General features: G+C 31.1%; 1 protein-coding gene across 1 annotated transcript; it reads right to left on the bottom strand.

Moving 5' to 3' along the window:
- Positions 1-14,582: 14,582 nt before the first annotated feature.
- Positions 14,583-19,466, bottom strand: MKK6 (MAP kinase kinase 6). Its single transcript, XM_078321637.1, has 7 exons — positions 19,128-19,466; positions 17,681-17,765; positions 17,181-17,315; positions 16,339-16,563; positions 15,293-15,699; positions 14,966-15,011; positions 14,583-14,865 (listed from the first exon to the last, which is right to left on the bottom strand). Exons 1-7 carry the CDS (start codon positions 19,196-19,198, stop codon positions 14,776-14,778), a joined length of 1,059 nt encoding a protein of 352 aa, XP_078177763.1. The 5' UTR covers positions 19,199-19,466; the 3' UTR covers positions 14,583-14,775.
- Positions 19,467-20,103: the final 637 nt, after the last annotated feature.

Below are 20,103 nucleotides of genomic sequence, written 5' to 3' on the forward strand. Positions count from 1 at the left end.
GGTGTATTTTATTTTTAGGGTACAATGGGAGCGAGCCTGAGTTCTTCTGTAAACATCACTGTGGTTGATATTCTGCAGCGAGTATTGTTGTTATTAACTTATTATATTGGTTTCTAAGACAAACAGGTGGGTCCACTACATTGGCAAAAGTTATGATGTCTGACAGTCTGAGTGACTCGTAATAAAATTCCTTCTTACGTTCTCCGAGGACTTAGATGCGATCTTGGGAAAAGGCACGCCCACGCCCCACGGCCATGTTTTGGATTTTTGTGCCGCTTTTGAGTGGCCGTGCCTGTTTGCATTTGCACTGATATTCTATTGATAAATACTTTTTACAAGACAAGATAAAATTAAAAATTAGTATTCTGAAAATTAAATTTTAAAAATGAATATTCAACACCTAAAATCTTATATTTCTTAATTATATGATTTAGTCGTTGTAAATTTAGTTTAATTTAATTTAATTTAATTCATTAATGACTTCTGGAAAAAATATATATATATATATCATTTTATTTTCTCAATCAATTGAACAAGAATTATAATGTTCATTTAGAAATGACTTTTTGACTGTTATCATGGTAGATGGTCATGAGAAGAAGAATTAGAATGTTGGTTGCGGGTAAAAATAAAAAATAAAAAATAAAAATAAGAAATAGACAGTTCCCGCTGTGGTCATTTTAATGATTGATTAAATTTTTATTATGAGCTGGACTCATTTTGGCGAATATCAACATGACTAATTCGTAAAATAAAATAAAAAGTATGAGAGATTTGTAAGTTTTGATGGAAAAATATTCAATTACAATTTTTTTGACAGATATAAATTATTTTTTTAGATACTTGTTAATATCGAAATTAAGTTTTCAAGATACAGTCTAATTTGACTTTCATACAAGTTCAAGATAAATATACAACATACAAATATCATGGCTTAACCATAGTGACAAACAAATAATTTGGGTTTGATTCGGCGGAGTTAAAAATTCGTGATTTGGATATAATTCGGTACAACAAGGAAGCCAACAACAACAAAAAACACAAGGGAATGAGCATTATATTGTAATACATTATTGCAGCTATTTCTTTATGTGTTATTAGAAAAAAAAATGCTTGAATTCTGAGTTATTGATCCCGGTTCAAAAGTCACTTCTAGGTAATACAAAAAATATTGTGACCCTTCAAGTACATTTAATTTCTAAAAAGTTGTATCTATGTTGATAAATATTTTTGAATAACAATCATTAAATAATTAAATTTTTTGTTTTATTTCAATAATAGATACAACATTTTAGAAATTAAATTTACGGATAATCATACTTTCTATTATTTAATTATTGTTATTCAAAAAGAATTCTCAAATAGATACAACTTTTTAGAAATTAAATTTACTAGAAGGATCACAATATTTTATGTATTACCTAGAAGTGATTTTTGAACCGGGATACAAAATTCAAGCATTTTTATTTTTTTTTCCAATAACTCATAAAAAATATATTAATTTTTCTTATAGCCGCAAAAAATCCGGCATTAAAAATGTTGATTCGGATTATTTGTAGTCGTCTTTCTAATAAATCAAATTATATAGTATTTCATCTATTTTTAAAGAAATATATAAAATATTTCTAATATTTCAATACAAAAAATAAATAAATTATAAATATTTCTATTTAACTAAAAAAATAAATGAAAAATACAAAAAAAATTAAAACCGCAAAAAATATAGCTTTTTTTTTAAACCGCAAAAAAATTTTGCGGTTTGGAATTCCAAAACAGCAAAATTTTTTTGTGGTAATTCAGTGTAAAACTGCAAAAAAAAATTGCGGTTTGGGTAGATTTCGAAAAAATGCGAAAACCTGGATAGTTTCTAAAATTTCATATTTTTTTGGATATTAATAATAATTGGGGCAGCAATAAGCTTCTGAAATATATTCGCATTATTATAATATCCGATTTTATTTATTTATACAAATATTAATATTTTGATATATTCTTGGAATTATAAAATAACAATTTTATAAAATATTCGAATACGAATTTCAGACCTTATCGAAGTATTTTCAAATCCCTCACTCAGTCACTCGTCACAATGGCCCCTTCGTAAATAAACTTATATAAAGCAATTTTTCTGTTAATATTGCTGAAGACTAAATTCAAAGTAATTATGAATAAAAACAAAATAAGGAGATAGAGCAGAAAGTAAATTTGCACAGAGAAACACGGAACATAATATCAGTGTACTAAAAAAGCATTTCAAACAAGCTACTTTTGAAAAAAAAAAAAAATTAAGAAGAACAAGAGTTATTTTGGGAATTTAGATGGGAGAGAGCAATTCATTATTTATTTATTATCGAACTTTTTTGGCTGCACCAGGTGCATTCCGAACTTCAGCTACCCAAGTCAAACCGTTGGATTATTCTCGGTCTACGTGAATATGTCCGGTGATCCACCAGGTGCGTCTCTTCACTCCTTTGTCTATGCCATATTGCCATAAGACCGTTAAGCAATTTAAGCGAATAGAAATGTCAAATGAAAGTAGGTTACCAAAGACTTTAGAAAGAGAAAACAAACAATGGAGTCCGCCAAAATCTGAATTCTCTGTGGCTGCTTGTTTGTACAATGCACTGTGATGGGTCAATGACCGACACCTTAGCAGCTCCGGTTCACGGAATTGATATTTGTAGAATCTTTTTATTATGTCAAGTTCATGAATCCATGTTGTATACGGTATATCAGTGTTGTAAAAAAAGTCTAAAACTATTAATTTGACTTTTTAGTAATAAAAATATTAATCAATTTAAAAATTAAGTACAACACATCCTGTGAAGTAGTCAACCGTACAAGATAATATGTAGACCACATTATATGGATTGATCACTCAATTAATCAAATAAGGATACAAACTCAAAATTAAGCAATTAAAATTCAAAACAATATAAAACTCCCATAATTATTTAAAACAATCACATGTAATTCTTCATGTGTACAGTAGAGTTACATACAACGTAAACACATTATCTGTAACAGTTAAAGAGTAGAACCAGGGTGTTCTTAAGGAACTCAAGTCTAAACTCATAAAATCGGCTTGAAATAACGAATCCGAACCGTTGAAACCCGCCTACCTTACAAGTGATGCGTCTACATGTGAAATTTTTAAACATTCGAATTAATTTAGTATAAAGTCAATCGGTCAAAATTAGAAGGTTAATAAATTAATTTTAATGCATTCATTTTTTCAATGTTTTTTGACCGCTTGACTTTATACTAAATTAATTAGAATGTTTAAAATTTCCACATGCAGACGCATCACTTGTAAGGTAGGTGGGTTTCAACGGTTTGAATTCGTCATTTAAAGCCAATTTAATGAGTTTTATACTTGAATTCACCAAGGGATATGGTGTTAAGAACACCCTAGTTCTACTCATAGTTAAAATATTATAGAATTCAATAGAAAAAAGAACAAGAAGATAGAAAATGAGGTCAAGAACTTTGCTCTTGTTTTGTAGTTGTTTTGAATTACATGCAAAACGATTTATTTTTCTTATTCAAAATGCTAAATTTAAAATAAACTCATCGAATCAATATTTTATTAAATGCCATCATATATTTCACTATTAGACAGCCACATTAGCTGCCACAGAGAATCTGTACCAACATGGAACGGGGTTGGTGGGGGCCTAATGGCCTATTACGTTGGCGCCACACTGTCACTAGTATATTTTTTTTTTTAAAAATTATTTTGTAATATTGAAATCGCGATTGGGTAAAAGATATTTTTCTCTTTGTCGTGTGAGGGTAGACTGAGCATGTGGCGTGGGAGATCGGAAACAGAGATCTGGATTATTGACTGGATCTCACTTCTTTGGGGTCTGTTCGGATGTAATTCCGAAAATACTGTTTACGTGAGAAAAAAAAAATTCACTTAGATTGAATTTTTTTTTTTTCCTACGTGAACAGTAAATTTTAGTTCAAACTTTTTATATTTTCGTTCCTATTTCCATTCCCACTGTACAGCCGAACAAGACCTTACCAGAATGTTGATGTTGTTGCATTTGGAATTTTGGATCCCTGCTCCTGCTAAATAATATATAGTTGTATAGGTTTAAATTTCAAAATTTTATTTTTCTTATTCAGTCGACAATTAAGTTTTATCGAACAAAAATACATTTTACGCTAAACAAATAAAATACAATGTCCCTCTAAGCATTTCGAGCATGGGATTTATTTAAGACATGCATGAAAAAGACCCAAGTACAAATGTCCCTCTAAGCATATATATAAGAGGTTGATAACTACTGTGAATTTAGAGAGCGATTATCTAATTATACTCATCGACACTTTAGAATGAATATTATAATATTAAATTTATACTCATCCACACTTTAGCAGAAAACAATTGACCCACTTCAATATATAACATGTTTGCAAAACAAAAATGAACAGAGGAATCCATCTATAATAATATATATTTAAAATTGGATTACTGCTCCGAGAAAGCTGGGTTAAACTTAAATAGCGAGATAGAGATTAGAGAATAGAGACTGGTGCTGGTGCTGGTACGTCAGATCCAATGCGTCATATTAAATGCTCTCCTTCTCCTTCTTTAATTTGGTGAGCTACAATACAACGGTGCCGCTGTGCCTGTGCTCAAATCAAATCACCGACATTACAACCATTTACTTGCTCTTCAGTCTTCACCAACGACGCAATCACAAATTTCTCGTCGGACAACTCAATTTTTTTTTTTTTTTTTTGGAAACAGAGCCGCTGATGAGTCGACATCTAATATTTAATTGATATGGTTTGAATAGAATACCTTTACACCTTAAAATTCCTATACCCTCTTTTTTTTTTTTCTCTGATGATCTGTCATCATTATTTGGTTTCCTAAACTATAGCATTTATTTAATTGAATTTGTGGAAGTCAAACATGCATGACATGACATCCGATGCTTTGCAATGGAACTTTGAAAATAAATAAAAATGTGTAACTAACTGCTAAACGCAAGTAAAGAAAATTGTCAGCTTAAAATTAATAGCATGCATCTGTTTGAATTAGGCGACAATGACATCATCATTCCTAATTTCCTACTCCAACAACCATGATTTTCACATACATCATACATCATACATGGTAGCATGGTACATCTATCTACTTCTCACTAGTCACAAGTGTTACCTTCCATCGCACTCAACCAACAAAATGTGGTGGCTATCATGCAATGGCCTTGAGGCTTGAGGTCTTTATTTCTTGCTATATTTTAATTTTAATTTCCCCCAAAAGTTAGTGCGAGGTGATCCGATTCCGACCTCATTTCATTTGCTTAGCATTTTTGTTGGGTCCCATGAGCAGAACAAAAGAGCTGCTCCGTAGTAGGTGTTCCTACCGAACGGGATCCTCTGCGGCCGTTCCTTAATAGTTCTTTTATACAAGCATTAATTTAATTTAATTTAATTTAATTTAATTTAATTGGTTTTATGAATTTGTAACCTACCTACAGCTCTTTTAGTTAGGTTGACTATATAAAAAACAATTATTACTTTGACTGGTCTCCAACAGCAATTAGACTTATTAGTATAACTTAATAGTCTATTCTTACTTTGATTTAGACATTTGCTAACGGGTAACCCGTGACCCGTTCCGGGTTACCCGTTACGGGTAACGGGTAGGACGGGTAAAGGGGTAGGTCGGGTACGGGTAAAACCCGTAACGGGTAGACGGGTAAATTTCCAAAAATGTATATCCGGTCCGTTTATTACCCGTACCCGTTGCGGGTTGACGGGTACGGGTACCGCGGGTACGGGTCCGGGTATCCGGGTACGGGTCCGGTCCGCCCATTTTTTTTTTTTTTTTTTTTCTGTTTTTTCCTTGTTTTTTTTTCTGTTTTTCTTTCCGTTTTTTTTTCTGTTTTTTTTTTCTGTTTTTCTTTTTTTTTTTTTTAATTTTTTTTTTTTTCAGTTTTTTTTTTCAGTTTTGTATTTCCGTTTTTTTATTTTTTCTGTCTTTGTTTCTGTTTTTTTTTCCTGTTTTGTTTAATATTTTTTTTCTGTTTTTTTTACAGTGTCGTATAAATATTATTACGTGTTTATAATTCGATTTTTATAATATGAATAGTTCGATATCAAATAGAGTATATATATACATGAAATTATCAAGTCGCGTCTTTATAATTTATAAATGAATAAAATTTGTACCTTATATATAAAAATTATTCGTACGAAAATTTGTATATTTATACGGCTAAGTACAAATCTATTTATTTATTTCTTTAAGCAAGTCATTTTATTTTATTTTCAAATTCTCATTATAATTAAAACAATAAATTATAAATAATAATATCTTAAATTAATTTATTACATTAAAAATAATTATGAATAATTTGAAAACAATAGATTAAAAAATAAAAGTTACCCTCCTCCTTTATTCCGGGCTTGGGACCGGCTATGTAAAATAACATAGGCGGAGTTCTAACTTTTTTTTTGTTAGTAATTGTTCTTTAAAATGAATAATTTAAAAACTAATTGAAATGTTTAGAAATTATAATTTTTAAAATAACCATAAATATTAAAAGAGGTTAGAAAATTATACCGACACTACCTATCTAGTAGTTTGGATTCATATACCATTGTTCATTTTCTTCCGCACCGTCTGAATCTGAATTAGGTTGAGGCTGCGGCTCGGTAACGCTTTCTTCAGTATCAGCTGCAGAAGATGATTCTTGAGCTTGATGTTGGTTGCGCTCGTCGGCATTTGAGAGGAACTATCAAAATAATTTTGTGAATAATCTTGTGGATAATTTGTAGTTGGTATTTCGGGGCCAAAAATATCGGCCGACATTCTCGCGATATCTTCTTGCACCGAATCACGATGAGATGACATTTTTAATAAATCTAACATATTCAAAAATAAATACAATTACTTAACATATTCAACAAATATATCTAACCTAATTATATAATGAATTTCAAATACAACTTTATTTAAAAAAAAACAGAAAAAAATAAAATTAAAAAAATCTGGAAAAAAACAGAAAAAATAGGAAAAAAAGAAAAAAAAAAGAATTTGAAAAAACAAAGATAAAATCTAACCTATTGAAAAATAAATCTAACATATTCAAAAATAAATACAATTACTTACCATATTCAACAAATAAATCTAACCTAGTTATATAATGAATTTCAAATACAACTTTATTTAAAAAAAACAGAAAAAAATAAAATTAAAAAAATCTGGAAAAAACAGAAAAAATAGGAAAAACAGAAAAAAAAAAGAATTTGAAAAAACAATGATAAAATCTAACCTATTGAAAAATAAATCTAACATATTCAAAAATAAATACAATTACTTAACATATTCAACAAATATATCTAACCTAATTATATAATGAATTTCAAATACAACTTTATTTAAAAAAAACAGAAAAAAATAAAATTAAAAAAATCTGGAAAAAAACAGAAAAAAAAAAAGAATTTGAAAAAACAAAGATAAAATCTAACCTATTGAAAAATAAATCTAACATATTAAAAAATAAATACAATTACTTACCATATTCAACAAATAAATCTAACCTAGTTATATAATGAATTTCAAATACAACTTTATTTAAAAAAAACAGAAAAAAATAAAATTAAAAAAATCTGGAAAAAACAGAAAAAATAGGAAAAACAGAAAAAAAAAAGAATTTGAAAAAACAATGATAAAATCTAACCTATTGAAAAATAAATCTAACATATTCAAAAATAAATACAATTACTTAACATATTCAACAAATATATCTAACCTAATTATATAATGAATTTCAAATACAACTTTATTTAAAAAAAACAGAAAAAAATAAAATTAAAAAAATCTGGAAAAAAACAGAAAAAATAGGAAAAACAGAAAAAAAAAAGTATGGATTAAAAAAACAAAGATAAAATCTAACCTATTGAAAAATAAATCTAACATATTAAAAAATAAATACAATTACTTACCATATTCAACAAATAAATCTAACCTAGTTATATAATGAATTTCAAATACAACTTTATTTAAAAAAAACAGAAAAAAATAAAATTAAAAAAATCTGGAAAAAAACAGAAAAAATAGGAAAAACAGAAAAAAAAAAAGAATTGGAAAAAACAAAGATAAAATCTAACCTATTGAAAAATAAATCTAACATATTAAAAAATAAATACAATTACTTACCATATTCAACAAATAAATCTAACCTAGTTATATAATGAATTTCAAATACAACTTTATTTAAAAAAAACAGAAAAAAATAAAATTAAAAAAATCTGGAAAAAACAGAAAAAATAGGAAAAACAGAAAAAAAAAGGAATTTGAAAAAACAATGATAAAATCTAACCTATTGAAAAATAAATCTAACATATTCAAAAATAAATACAATTACTTAACATATTCAACAAATATATCTAACCTAATTATATAATGAATTTCAAATACAACTTTATTTAAAAAAAACAGAAAAAAATAAAATTAAAAAAATCTGGAAAAAAACAGAAAAAATAGGAAAAACAGAAAAAAAAAAGAATTTGAAAAAACAAAGATAAAATCTAACCTATTCAAAAATAAATCTAACATATTCAAAATAAATCTAATTATTTCACAAGTTCACATAATAAATCTATCATATTCGAAATAAATATAACTTATTCAAAATAAATTTATCATTTTCAAAAATAAATCTAACATATTCAAAATATTTCACATATTCACAAAAATGAATCTAACATATTTTTTTAACCTATTAAAAATAAATCCGAATTTCAAAAATAAAATCTAACATATTCAAAATAAATCTAATTATTTCACAAGTTCACATAATCACATCTAACAAATCTAACATAAATTAAATAAATGTAACATTCAATAAATCTAACAAATCTAACATAAATTAAATAAATCTAACAAATCTATCATAAACTAAATCTAACATTCAATTTAAATTATACATTTATCTACAACAATAAATCTAATATCAAATTTTAAATTACTCTACAAAAATAAATGAATCTAACAAAAATGAATCTAACATATTTTTTTAACCTATTAAAAATAAATCCGAATTTCAAAAATAAAATCTAACATATTCAAAATAAATCTAATTATTTCACAAGTTCACATAATCACATCTAACAAATCTAACATAAATTAAATAATTGTAACATTCAATAAATCTAACAAATCTAACATAAATTAAATAAATCTAACAAATCTATCATAAACTAAATCTAACATTCAATTTAAATTATACATTTATCTACAACAATAAATCTAATATCAAATTTTAAATTACTCTACAAAAATAAATTAATCTAACATAAAATAAATCTAACCTTTAAATTTCGCGGAAAAATCTTGCGGGAGGTGCCGAACTTTGTAATTTTGATACCTTCGTAATTCCGTAACGGGTTTAGCGAACCTCTAATTCCGTTTGCGTATTGGTAAAATGAATTAAATTACAACTATATATTTTTTTAAAAATAAATTTAAAAATTGAGAATAATGAAAAATGAGAATTTGAGATTGAGTTTGAGGGATTGAGAATTTGAGAATTTGAGTTAGAATGTGGAGAGGAAGAGGATTAGAGGGGTGTATTTAAAGAAAAAATTGGAGAGGGAATAAAATTTGAAAAAAAAAAAAAAAAAAAAAAAAAAAAAAAAAAAAAAACCGACGTGACCCGGGTGGGTCCGGCCGGGTTTGATTTGACCCGGACCGGGCCCCTCTTGAACCGGCGGTACAATTCAAAATTTGAATTTCAAAAGTGGGTACGGGTAAAGTTGGCGGGTACGGGTAACGGGTAACGGGTAACGGGTACGGGTAACGGGTACGGGCAACCGGGTAAAGGGTACGGGTAACGGGTACGGGTACGGGTAGGCGGGTATAGGGGTACGGGTAGGCGGGTACGGGTTGGCGGGTATACGGGTACGGGTACAACGGGTTATTTTTTAAATCACGTTCTCCGGTCCGTTTATTACCCGTACCCGTCTACCCGTCTACCCGTTTGTACCCGGGCAACGGGTACGGGTACCACGGGTAACGGGTACGGGCCGGGCAAAACGGGTGCTACCCGTTCCGGGTTTAGCAAAAGTCTACTTTGATTTGTCAATAATTGAAAAATTCATACAAGTTAGTTGTAATTAATATGATGAATTCAAGCTGTAAAATTTATCATTTATAAGAACATAAAATGTTTGTAAATATCTATTTTCTCCTACTTGTTCAATTCGATAGCGACTTCTCGCCTTACAATGAACATAATTAATTTTGTATTAAATAATTTAAAATTATTAAATTAAATTATGTGAAAATGAAAATGGTTGATTTTTTCAACTATAATTTAATTTCAAATTTTATTATGCTAGCACAATATTTAAGGTCCATATAATGAGTGAAAAAAAAATCATCTGCAAATTATGAAAAATAATTGTACAGGATCAATACTCAGATGACATTAAATCTCGAATTTTTTTTTTTCAATTTCTAACACACCAAAGTTTTCTTTATGTTACACGACCAAATTCACACCAAATCCGAAAAACTTCATGTGGTAGGTGAGGTGTGGGGTCCGTTGTAACATAATTTTCAAGGTAGGTGGGGCCAATAATGGGTTAGTTCTGAGGTTAAGAAAGCATTAAGATTTTATAATTAGGAAATACAGAGTCTTCACCAACCCACCTTTTACGCCTTCTCCATTTTGCTTTTAGCGCAACAAATTAAACTATTTCACCATTTCTTTGAATAAATTTCTTCATTATAGAAGTTGGAGATTGCAACCAATGAATCTTATAAAATCTTCTAATTTTAACTAATAATTGACCTCTTTAGCAACACTTCTTTGTTAAGTCAAACAGTACACTTACGTGTTTCATGATATTGCTAACATCAATAAATTTACTTTGTTCAACCTCAGTGGGATATCATGGATAAACCACAAATAATATAATATATTTATGTCTTAGTGCCACATTATTTGCTTGTTTCAGCGGAACCAAATAGATAAAGCACAAAACGATGTGGTTGCCTATTATAAACATACTTTCATAAACTTATGCAAGATCATTAACTTTTTTTTTTTTTTTTCAAGAGAATCAGTTTTTGATCTATTGACAAAAATAATATTATGAGTAAAGAGTTGCAAGTTCAAAATTCAAATATTTTTTTTTTATAAATATTAAATCAATTAGGTGTTTGGACCCTGACTTTACTAGAAAGAAATTATTTTTTTTTCAAACAAACTTATTAAATGCTCGAGGCGAGGCAATAATACTTTGATAATAAGAAAAAAAAAATACATTGACAATTATATTTGTTTGACATTTACGACAACTGAAATCGTGAACAATGATATAATAATTTCAATATTTGTGGAGATTCAACAATCTCGAAAGGTATTACAAAAAATATACAATTAAACTGTACTTGTTTTTTACATTTTGCTGAAGTGGCAACTAAAGTCAACTAAAATTTTTCAGTCATAACTTTTTATGTTGTTGTCATAGGCACTCCACTCCACTCCTAGTTCAGACTTCAGAAGAGTTAACATGTTGAATTTAGTAGAAAAATATGAAGTGATTTAAAGTCAATGCTCCGCTGTTACCTTGAATTTATTGAGAAGAAGGACCCCGTGTAATGAAAGTAGATGAAATACAAGGACAAAATAAATAACATTTGCTTTGCTGCATCACTGCCGAAGAATAAAAGCAAAGGAAGCGTCTAATTGTCCACAGCCTTTTGTCCACCATTTGTCCACAGCTTTGACTTGTGCGAATACTGTAAAATTACTTCTACATGCTGTATAATTATACAATATATCACATAAAATATATCACTTAATCACAAAACATCCAGCAACTATTTGAAGTGGTCTCATGATAGTTAGAAAAAGATTGCAACTTGCACAACATGACAAAATAAATGTACTTTCAAACTTAGCGGTTATTAGCACTGGGTTGAATCTTGTATACTGTAAAATTGAATATTGTATACTGTAAAATTGAATATTGTATACTGTAAAATTGAATATTGTATACTGTAAAATTGAATCTTGTATACAGTAAAATTTCCAATTGAATCTTGTATACTGTAAAATTGAATCTTCTATACAGTAAAATTTACAATTGAATCTTGTATACTGTAAAATTGAATCTTGTATACAGTAGAATTTTCAATTGAATATTGTTCGGATGAGTAAGAAGTCTTTCTATCATCTTTTTCTTCCAAATTTTCACAAAATGAATACTGTAAAATTACAAGATAAATGCTGTAAAATTAACAAATAAATACTCCATATCGCATTTCTATCATCTCTTTCCTCCAGATTTTCACAAGATGAATACTATAAATTGACAAGATGAATACTGTAAAATTAACGGGACAATACTATAAAATTAACAGATCAATACTCCATATCGCCTCTCTATCATATCTTTCTTCCAGATTTCCACAAGATGAATACTGTAAAATAATAAGATGAATACTGTAAAATTAACAAGGAAATACTGTCAAATTAACAGATTAATACTCCATATCGCCTCTCTATCATCTATTTCCTCCAGATTTCCACAAGATGAATACTGTAAAATGACAGATGAATACTGTAAAATTAACGGGGCAATACAGTAAAATGAACAGATCAATACTCCATATCGCCTCTCTATCATCTCTTTTCTCCAGATTTCATTTGAAATGCTAGATCTGTTACTGCATACAACGAAAACAACAAATTCAACAGAAATAACTTACTAGATTTGAATTTTGCCGTGCTCTTCAACAAAAACAACTTCTATTCGATCGCGCTCCATAATTGAAGGTTCCATTGCGATTATGTATAAAAAACGAGATCGAGTCAGTAATCTCAATTAAAATCGACATTGCAAAGGAAAAATGAATCAGAAATGTACAATATTTCTTACCAAAGCTTGAAACAATGCATTCACTGTTCGGAGTAGCGAGTCGAAATCGAACCAGTACTTGATTGAAGCAAATGAAGGACAGAGACAAATGAAGAGCGAAGGGCTTGATTGAAGCAAATCGAACCAGGTTAATCGAAGCCGTTACGACCGTTGCTGCCGTCACTGTGTGTCGCTCAAAGGAGGATCGAGCAAAGAAACGATGAATCTGAATTCTAGAGAGAGCCGTGACTAATCGGAGAAGATAATTGAGAAAGAGAGATCGCTATTTTCAAGTGACGGAGAGAGAAATTGCCAATTTAAATGAAAATTGACAACGAATGAAAGATTATTTCAATAACAGAAAGGACGAAGAGAGATCGCCAATTTAAATGAGAAATTGGTAATGAAGGAAAGATTTTATATATGGTATTTTGGGATAACAGTTAGAACCGTCAGAAGACTTATTCAGAAATAGCGTTGTGGACAGATGGTGGACAAAAGCTAGTGGACAAGAACCTTTTCTCTTTTTTTATACCCAATTTCAAGGAAGGGTACTATTTTCAGCGCACCTGAGGTTTATCATCATTACTTGCAATTGCATTATCTCAATTACTTCACATGTGCAGTCAGAAGAGGTGCGATGAACGAATTTCCAAGGACAAGGTGGATCGCTTCTCTTCATAGAATATGAAGGTACGAATGTACGATATATGACAGAATTTCCATGTGAGATAAAACCAGATGTCACAAACTTTTTATTTATAGGACGGTGCCAAATTGTCAAAATTCCTATTTGTGCATCTCAACTTAAATTTTTTTTATTTTTCATTTTTGTTTAAATATCCTCATATTTTATATACATGTTAATTATTATAAACATAAACTAATATATAGATCTTTTTTTTTTTTAAAGTGCTTATTTTCACTAATTACCCGCTTGGTATCTTAATCTAAATCTATATCCTTCAATTGTTAACTCCTTATCCGTAACTGTTCAAGGCATAATTGGTTTTAAACTTGTGACATCTCTGTAATACCGTACCTGTATTCATATCTGCTTAACAAAATTACATATACGGTCGAGGTTTTAATACTATCGGCTCCGAATCCGCTCCGTTGAGTTATTCTCTTTAAAAAACAAACTTTTTATCACCTGAAGGCTGTACTGTCAATAGAGTCAAGCCAAGAAACTCTGGACATGCCAAAAATTATAATTATTGTATCGCAACATGACATTAATTATTCTGGTTCACAGTACTGGTACTTCAGAAAGCAACAGTGGTAGTTGGTCCAGAAATAACTAAAACGGAAAACCATATCCATATATCTTCGGTTACTTGGTACATTGAGATACATTGCGCCTGGACATACAAAATTGTACCAGTGGTTTGTGCCAATAAAGGTAGTCTAACAAAACCACACATACTTTTGCATGGAATTCACATTACCTGAGGTAACATAACATTTCTGTTTAGATCCGGACTATCTGATCAGAATCTGCAAGGATATTAAAGAGACCCTGAGCATTCCACCTTGGACCGGATTTGTCCGTATTCTAATCAGACGGTCTGGATCTAAATAGAAATATTCTGTTACCTCAGAGGATATGGACTCCTTTTGTATGTAAATGGTGCATTTGGCACCAGGTCTGGTGACAAACTCTAAGCCTGATACTTGTGCCATTTGATAATTTAAAATAAGAGGGCGACTCCTTTTCCTTCTCTCCCCAATACCATTACATCTATTGTGCTGGTGCAGTATTGCCTCAAATATCAGCTATGATAAATTGCAAAGAGTCTGCAACTGATAATACAATTGTTACAGAATAAGCTTTTACACTGACGAACGGCATGGAAAACATATATTATATAACATTTACTCAGGCAAGGTTATAGGATCTAAGCTGCCGACTAGAATCCCCAGGTCTATGTCCTTATCCTCAAACTTCTTAATAAACGGGTGATCCTAATAATTGCACATAGAAAAATAAATAATTGTCAATTAATTGGATTGAAAACAAGAAAAGAAACACAACAAAAGGCCTATAATAAATGACATTACTAACCAGAAGTTGCAAGGATGACATTCTCTCTTGAGGATCCTTCTGTATGCTGTGTACGTAAATATATAGAAATTAGGATGACATTCTCTCTCTATTCAAAATTAACTATAGGTGATGCCATTATCTTTGATTAATGATCCAGTCAACACACAAGGCACAATTTTCAGCCAATCATGAGAGCACACAATAGCATGGTCCCACTTTGCTCCCAGGGTGGTTCAGTTACATACTTACATATTATCAATCTATCAAGGGTTCACACACAAATACAACCCCTAAAGCACTACACACCAATCTAATATGCAAAGATTATAGAAATAAAAGATATACCAGGCGGAAATAAAAGAGCAGAATTCGGGAGAGAACTGGTCAGATGGGGCGGAAGGGGGAGGCTGGTCGACAATGGCCTCTAAGAGCTCATAGAAACTAAGCCAGCCCTCAGATTCTTCTGACGGAATATAAGGAAACCGACCAATGGCACACTCTAGTACTACCAACCCCAAGCTCCATATGTCGCTCTTGTAGTCGTATGAGCTGCCACTTATTCTCTCTGGCGACATGTAATTGTAGGTCCCGACAAATGTATCTCTTTGACCCATAGAGCTTGCTAGCACTGCACTCACACCGAAGTCGGTTATCTTGACTTCTCCTTTGTGGTTTACCAACAGATTCGAGGGTTTTATGTCCCTGTGTATCACATGCCTTTCATGATGCAGGTACACTAATCCCTTCAATACCTAATTGTCAACATGCATCAAGTCAAATATGAGCAACATTTTGCAATAAAACCTCCCAGAAATTCAGTGCCCTCGCAAATTCTCTATGTTTCTATTTGACCAACCAAATATAAATGCTTGTTTTTTTTCACACATCCAAAACCTCTCATTTTGGAGTTTAATCTAAGTTTGAGCTCCATCAGTGACAAACAGCGATCACTTTATTGTTGCATATCTCATTATTTGAGTCAGTGATAGAAGACACATGCGAAAGAGTAAAACACACAAAGGTACTAGCATGGGGATTTTTTTTAATCATTGTATGTTATCTTGTTTTGTTGAGTTGCTTATTTTATCTGCTTGTGTATTTATCTATTCATTCATTTATGCATTTTTTTATAGGGGGGGAGGGCATTACATTCTTTCACCAGTGTTGTTTGGAAGAGCTTAAAAATTTTCATCATTCCTTACTATTATGCAAGCAGTTGAACAATACGTCAATGGTATAGTGCTAGCACTTTCTAATTCATTTCCCTGATTAACAGTATCAATAAATGTAACAATGTTTCCTGTTTGCTTGTGCCAATGATAGAATACTGAGGTCTAACCCGTAACCATAAATTCCCTAGCAACAGTAGCAATGAACTAAAGTGTATCTACCTGTTTGCAAAGAACAGCTAGATAAGGCTCGAGAATGGTCTTGACTTGTTTAATTATGTCGGCTAAAGATCCACGATCCATATACTCCAATACAAGCGAAATCACACCATTGTGATAAAACGAATGGTAGCACACCACAATTTCCGGGCACAGTGAAGCCTGGTTTATTTTGAGCTCTTGCACTATTTGCTTGCGGATTGTCTCCTGTATGTTCATTTGTATTCCCTATACAGTAAATAAAGATAATAAGTCCAAAGAGCCCAGGTTTTGAATTATCAGCATAATTGTACTGCATGTTGCCAGTATCTGATAAAGTACATAAATTTGGGGCTGTTATAATTTAACAGAAACAATATTTAACAGAAATTTGGGGTTGTTGTTGTTGTTATAAATTAGCAGAAACAATATTTTTATGCCGAAACTGCCTTGACTCATCCACAAAACATCAGATTAAGATTAAACAAGAAAAAGAAAGGGGTTAATCCAGCATCTAAAAGTGCAAGTATTCTGGTTCCTTACTGGTACCGAATGGAATAACGTTGAATCAGGACCTTATGGTTGACTCTGGTCGATAAGTAGCCAACAAATAATAGACTCACGTCAAATCAAATAAATAAGATTGCACACGAAAGAATATAATGTTACAGATGTGAGAAAATAGGCAATATGCTTTTCCTAAAATCCATAGAACTATTTTACATACATATAATGAGTTGGCTATTTACAATTTACATTTCATCATGATAAGCTGAACTTAAAATATATAGGCCTTTTATTTTGCATGTATAACATTTCAATAAGGACGAAGATTCAAAATGCTTGGTACATGCAACATGAAATACCTTTAAAGCATAAAATTTGCCATTCCATTTGTGGCGAACAAGTTGTACAACACCACCGCTTCCTTTTCCTATTACTTTTATTGTCTCTAGGTCTTCCAGTGCAAATTGCATATCCTCATCTTTTGGATCTGACAACTGTGCACACACACACACGCAGGCACATAGAGAGGGACAGAGAAGACAGTGAAGATCAATTAACATTATGCACACAAATTAAAAAGTTTATGCTGCATAGCATAAAAGAAATATGCGAAAAGTTACAGAATTGGAAGATAATCTGTTGAGTTATTAAAAGCCTTACAAAATATCAATTCTCCTTTATAAATTCCATTCTTAAGCAGAATGTATAATTTCTGATCTAAGAGACCAACACAATATATTATAACTACAATAATAAAACTCACTTAAAAAGTGGGCTATTTATGTAAAATGTAATTACTTAAAAGTAAAAAAAAAAATGAACAAAATAAAATTTCATCAAAGGGGGGAAAATTGGGTACCTGACTCTCACTTTCTTCACAGATCAATTTTAATCCCCGCTGATTCAACCGCAATTCACCATCTTGAAAGGTCCCGCTAGCAGTCCTAATTTACCAAAGTAAAAAAAGAATAAATGGAATCCACTCATTAGGGTGTGCTCCACAAATCTATTAAGAGGGGAAGGGAAGGGGACGGAGAGGGGAGGGAGGGAAGGAGGAGGAGAGGAAGGGAAGAATTTAAATGGAGTTATTTGCTCCACAATTCTATAGGGAGGGAAGAAAGATTGTGGAGTAACTTGACATATATTTTGTATATTTTTAAATATGACTATTTTATCCTTATATTTTATTTACAGTGACACAAATCGTGTCATACTTACATTCTTAACTTGCCAATTACCATCAACATTCTTCTTTTTATTTATCAAGTTACTGATTTTTTTTTGTTAATAAAAAGCCCTTAGACATGCCTTATATAAATTCAAAGAAAGTTCTTACAATTGAATCCTGTTACCAGGGTTAAAAACTACTTGAAAAATTAATTCAGTGTACTAGAAAAAGAGAATAAAGTAAAAAAGTAGAAAACAACTACATTCTCAGGCTTGCCAGCAGGTATCAGAATGTGCCAGTAGACACCTGCCAGCCTAATTCTTGATTTATGCCTGATACTAGTGCTTCTTCAGTGCACTTGTTATCTGCTATAACTCTAGGCATTCCCTTATTCCTCCCTGAATATTAAAGAAGGATGGATCTATGGTCTGTCTCACTGCTATAACTCTAGGCATTCCCTTTTTAGTAGTATTTACTATCAGACACTTAATGTTCTCTCTTGCCACATCTTTAAACTTTTTATTGTTTTTGCAAATTGCATAAAATTCAAGACCACAAGGAAAAAAATATCAACAATTTTGAATAATATAACCAACTTAACTATTTAAGGCGTGAAAATCAGACATTACTGATTACTGATAAATATGACTTAAAATATAACCAAATTTATATTGGATCTGATTACTGATATATTTGACCTAATATAATTATCTTACTATAACTTGTACATCTGTTTTAGAACAATTTAATGTAGGGTATACAAACATGGATATTTCATTGAACAACTTGTGTGCATTCATAAAATTATATATTTAGCATATGAATCAACAAACTCAATCTCCCCAAATGAGTCAAAACCAAGAGAGAAAGCATCACCGATGGAGGCTACGGAGAAGGAGACAAAGCACCATACAGTTGAGAACTTATAGTTAGATTTTTCTAGGAAGAAAAACGAAAGACAAAATATGAAGAGGCGGAAAGCGGAAAAAGGGCAAATTCAGTAAATCTGAAGAGGCGTAAGTGAGTTACTCTCGCTATTAATTAATCTCTTTTCCTCCCGTCCGATCCCCTCATCTGGAGCAGGGCCTAATTAATCTCTAAAACAAGGAAAAAAAAAGGAACAGAAAGCAGATCTTACAAGAACTTGTCGACTGGAGTCTCCTGAGCGGGAACGGAAAGCTTGAGTTGAGCGAGTGCCTTCCCCTTCATGATCTCCTCCAATAAATTAAGATTTGATTTGATAGGGTTAGTAGCTACTACTACTCACACTTTGGCACTTTGGCACTTTGGCTTTGCTCCAAGTAGCTAGCAGTGATGGCCTGATGGGAAGGAAGGAGCGAGGAACTTATTAGCCAGAAAAGTCCCCCCCTTCACTCTCCAGCCTCCTCTCTTCCAAGTTCCAATTGTTTCTCTTTTTTGCAAATCAGTCCACTACTTTTATCATATTCACAAATACTAACTAGTCATTGGTTGTTGGTCCAACCTTGTTAATATAAGGCCCGATACCATACCAGGTTGGCCCACTAACTTAACTAGGGAAAAAGAAAAAGAAGAAGAAGAAAAAGAAAAATCAGGCTGGTGGCCGTGGCCCGTGGGTGACAGATATTAAAATGACATTAATTCACTTCCATGCATCAAGATCACGGCTCATGGCATTATTTCTCTCTTTCCCTAAAAATTTCAATTGCGTAACTATACGACTGACAGATATAAATTAGGAAGGAAACCGGTAACAGTGTTGGATATGAGAAATAGTGCAATCGAGCTGCCCTTGCTAAGTCATCGCCTTCCCTGTTAAGACTTCGAGATATACATATATATACTCACATTTAATTTAAACCCTGGATTTAATTCCAATAGCCACCAAATTAATATTCATTACTTCCAAATATGCCCTCCAATCTTCACAAATTGGCAATTTGGGTGATAGCAATGACTTCAAAAGTATCTGTGAATCTTTGTAAAAAACGCATGCTTGTTGATTCATGTTCAGGACAGTTCGGATACCAGTGAGCAGTGCCAGCGCCTCCATATGATATGATATATATATATATATGCTGAGTAAGCTGGAAATGCAAAGGCTCCAAATTGAAGAAGAGTAGAGTGACTCTTGA

Source organism: Carex rostrata, chromosome 20 (assembly GCF_964058835.1).
Source record: "Carex rostrata chromosome 20, lpCarRost1.2, whole genome shotgun sequence".
NCBI classification, from domain to species: Eukaryota; Viridiplantae; Streptophyta; class Magnoliopsida; order Poales; family Cyperaceae; genus Carex; species Carex rostrata.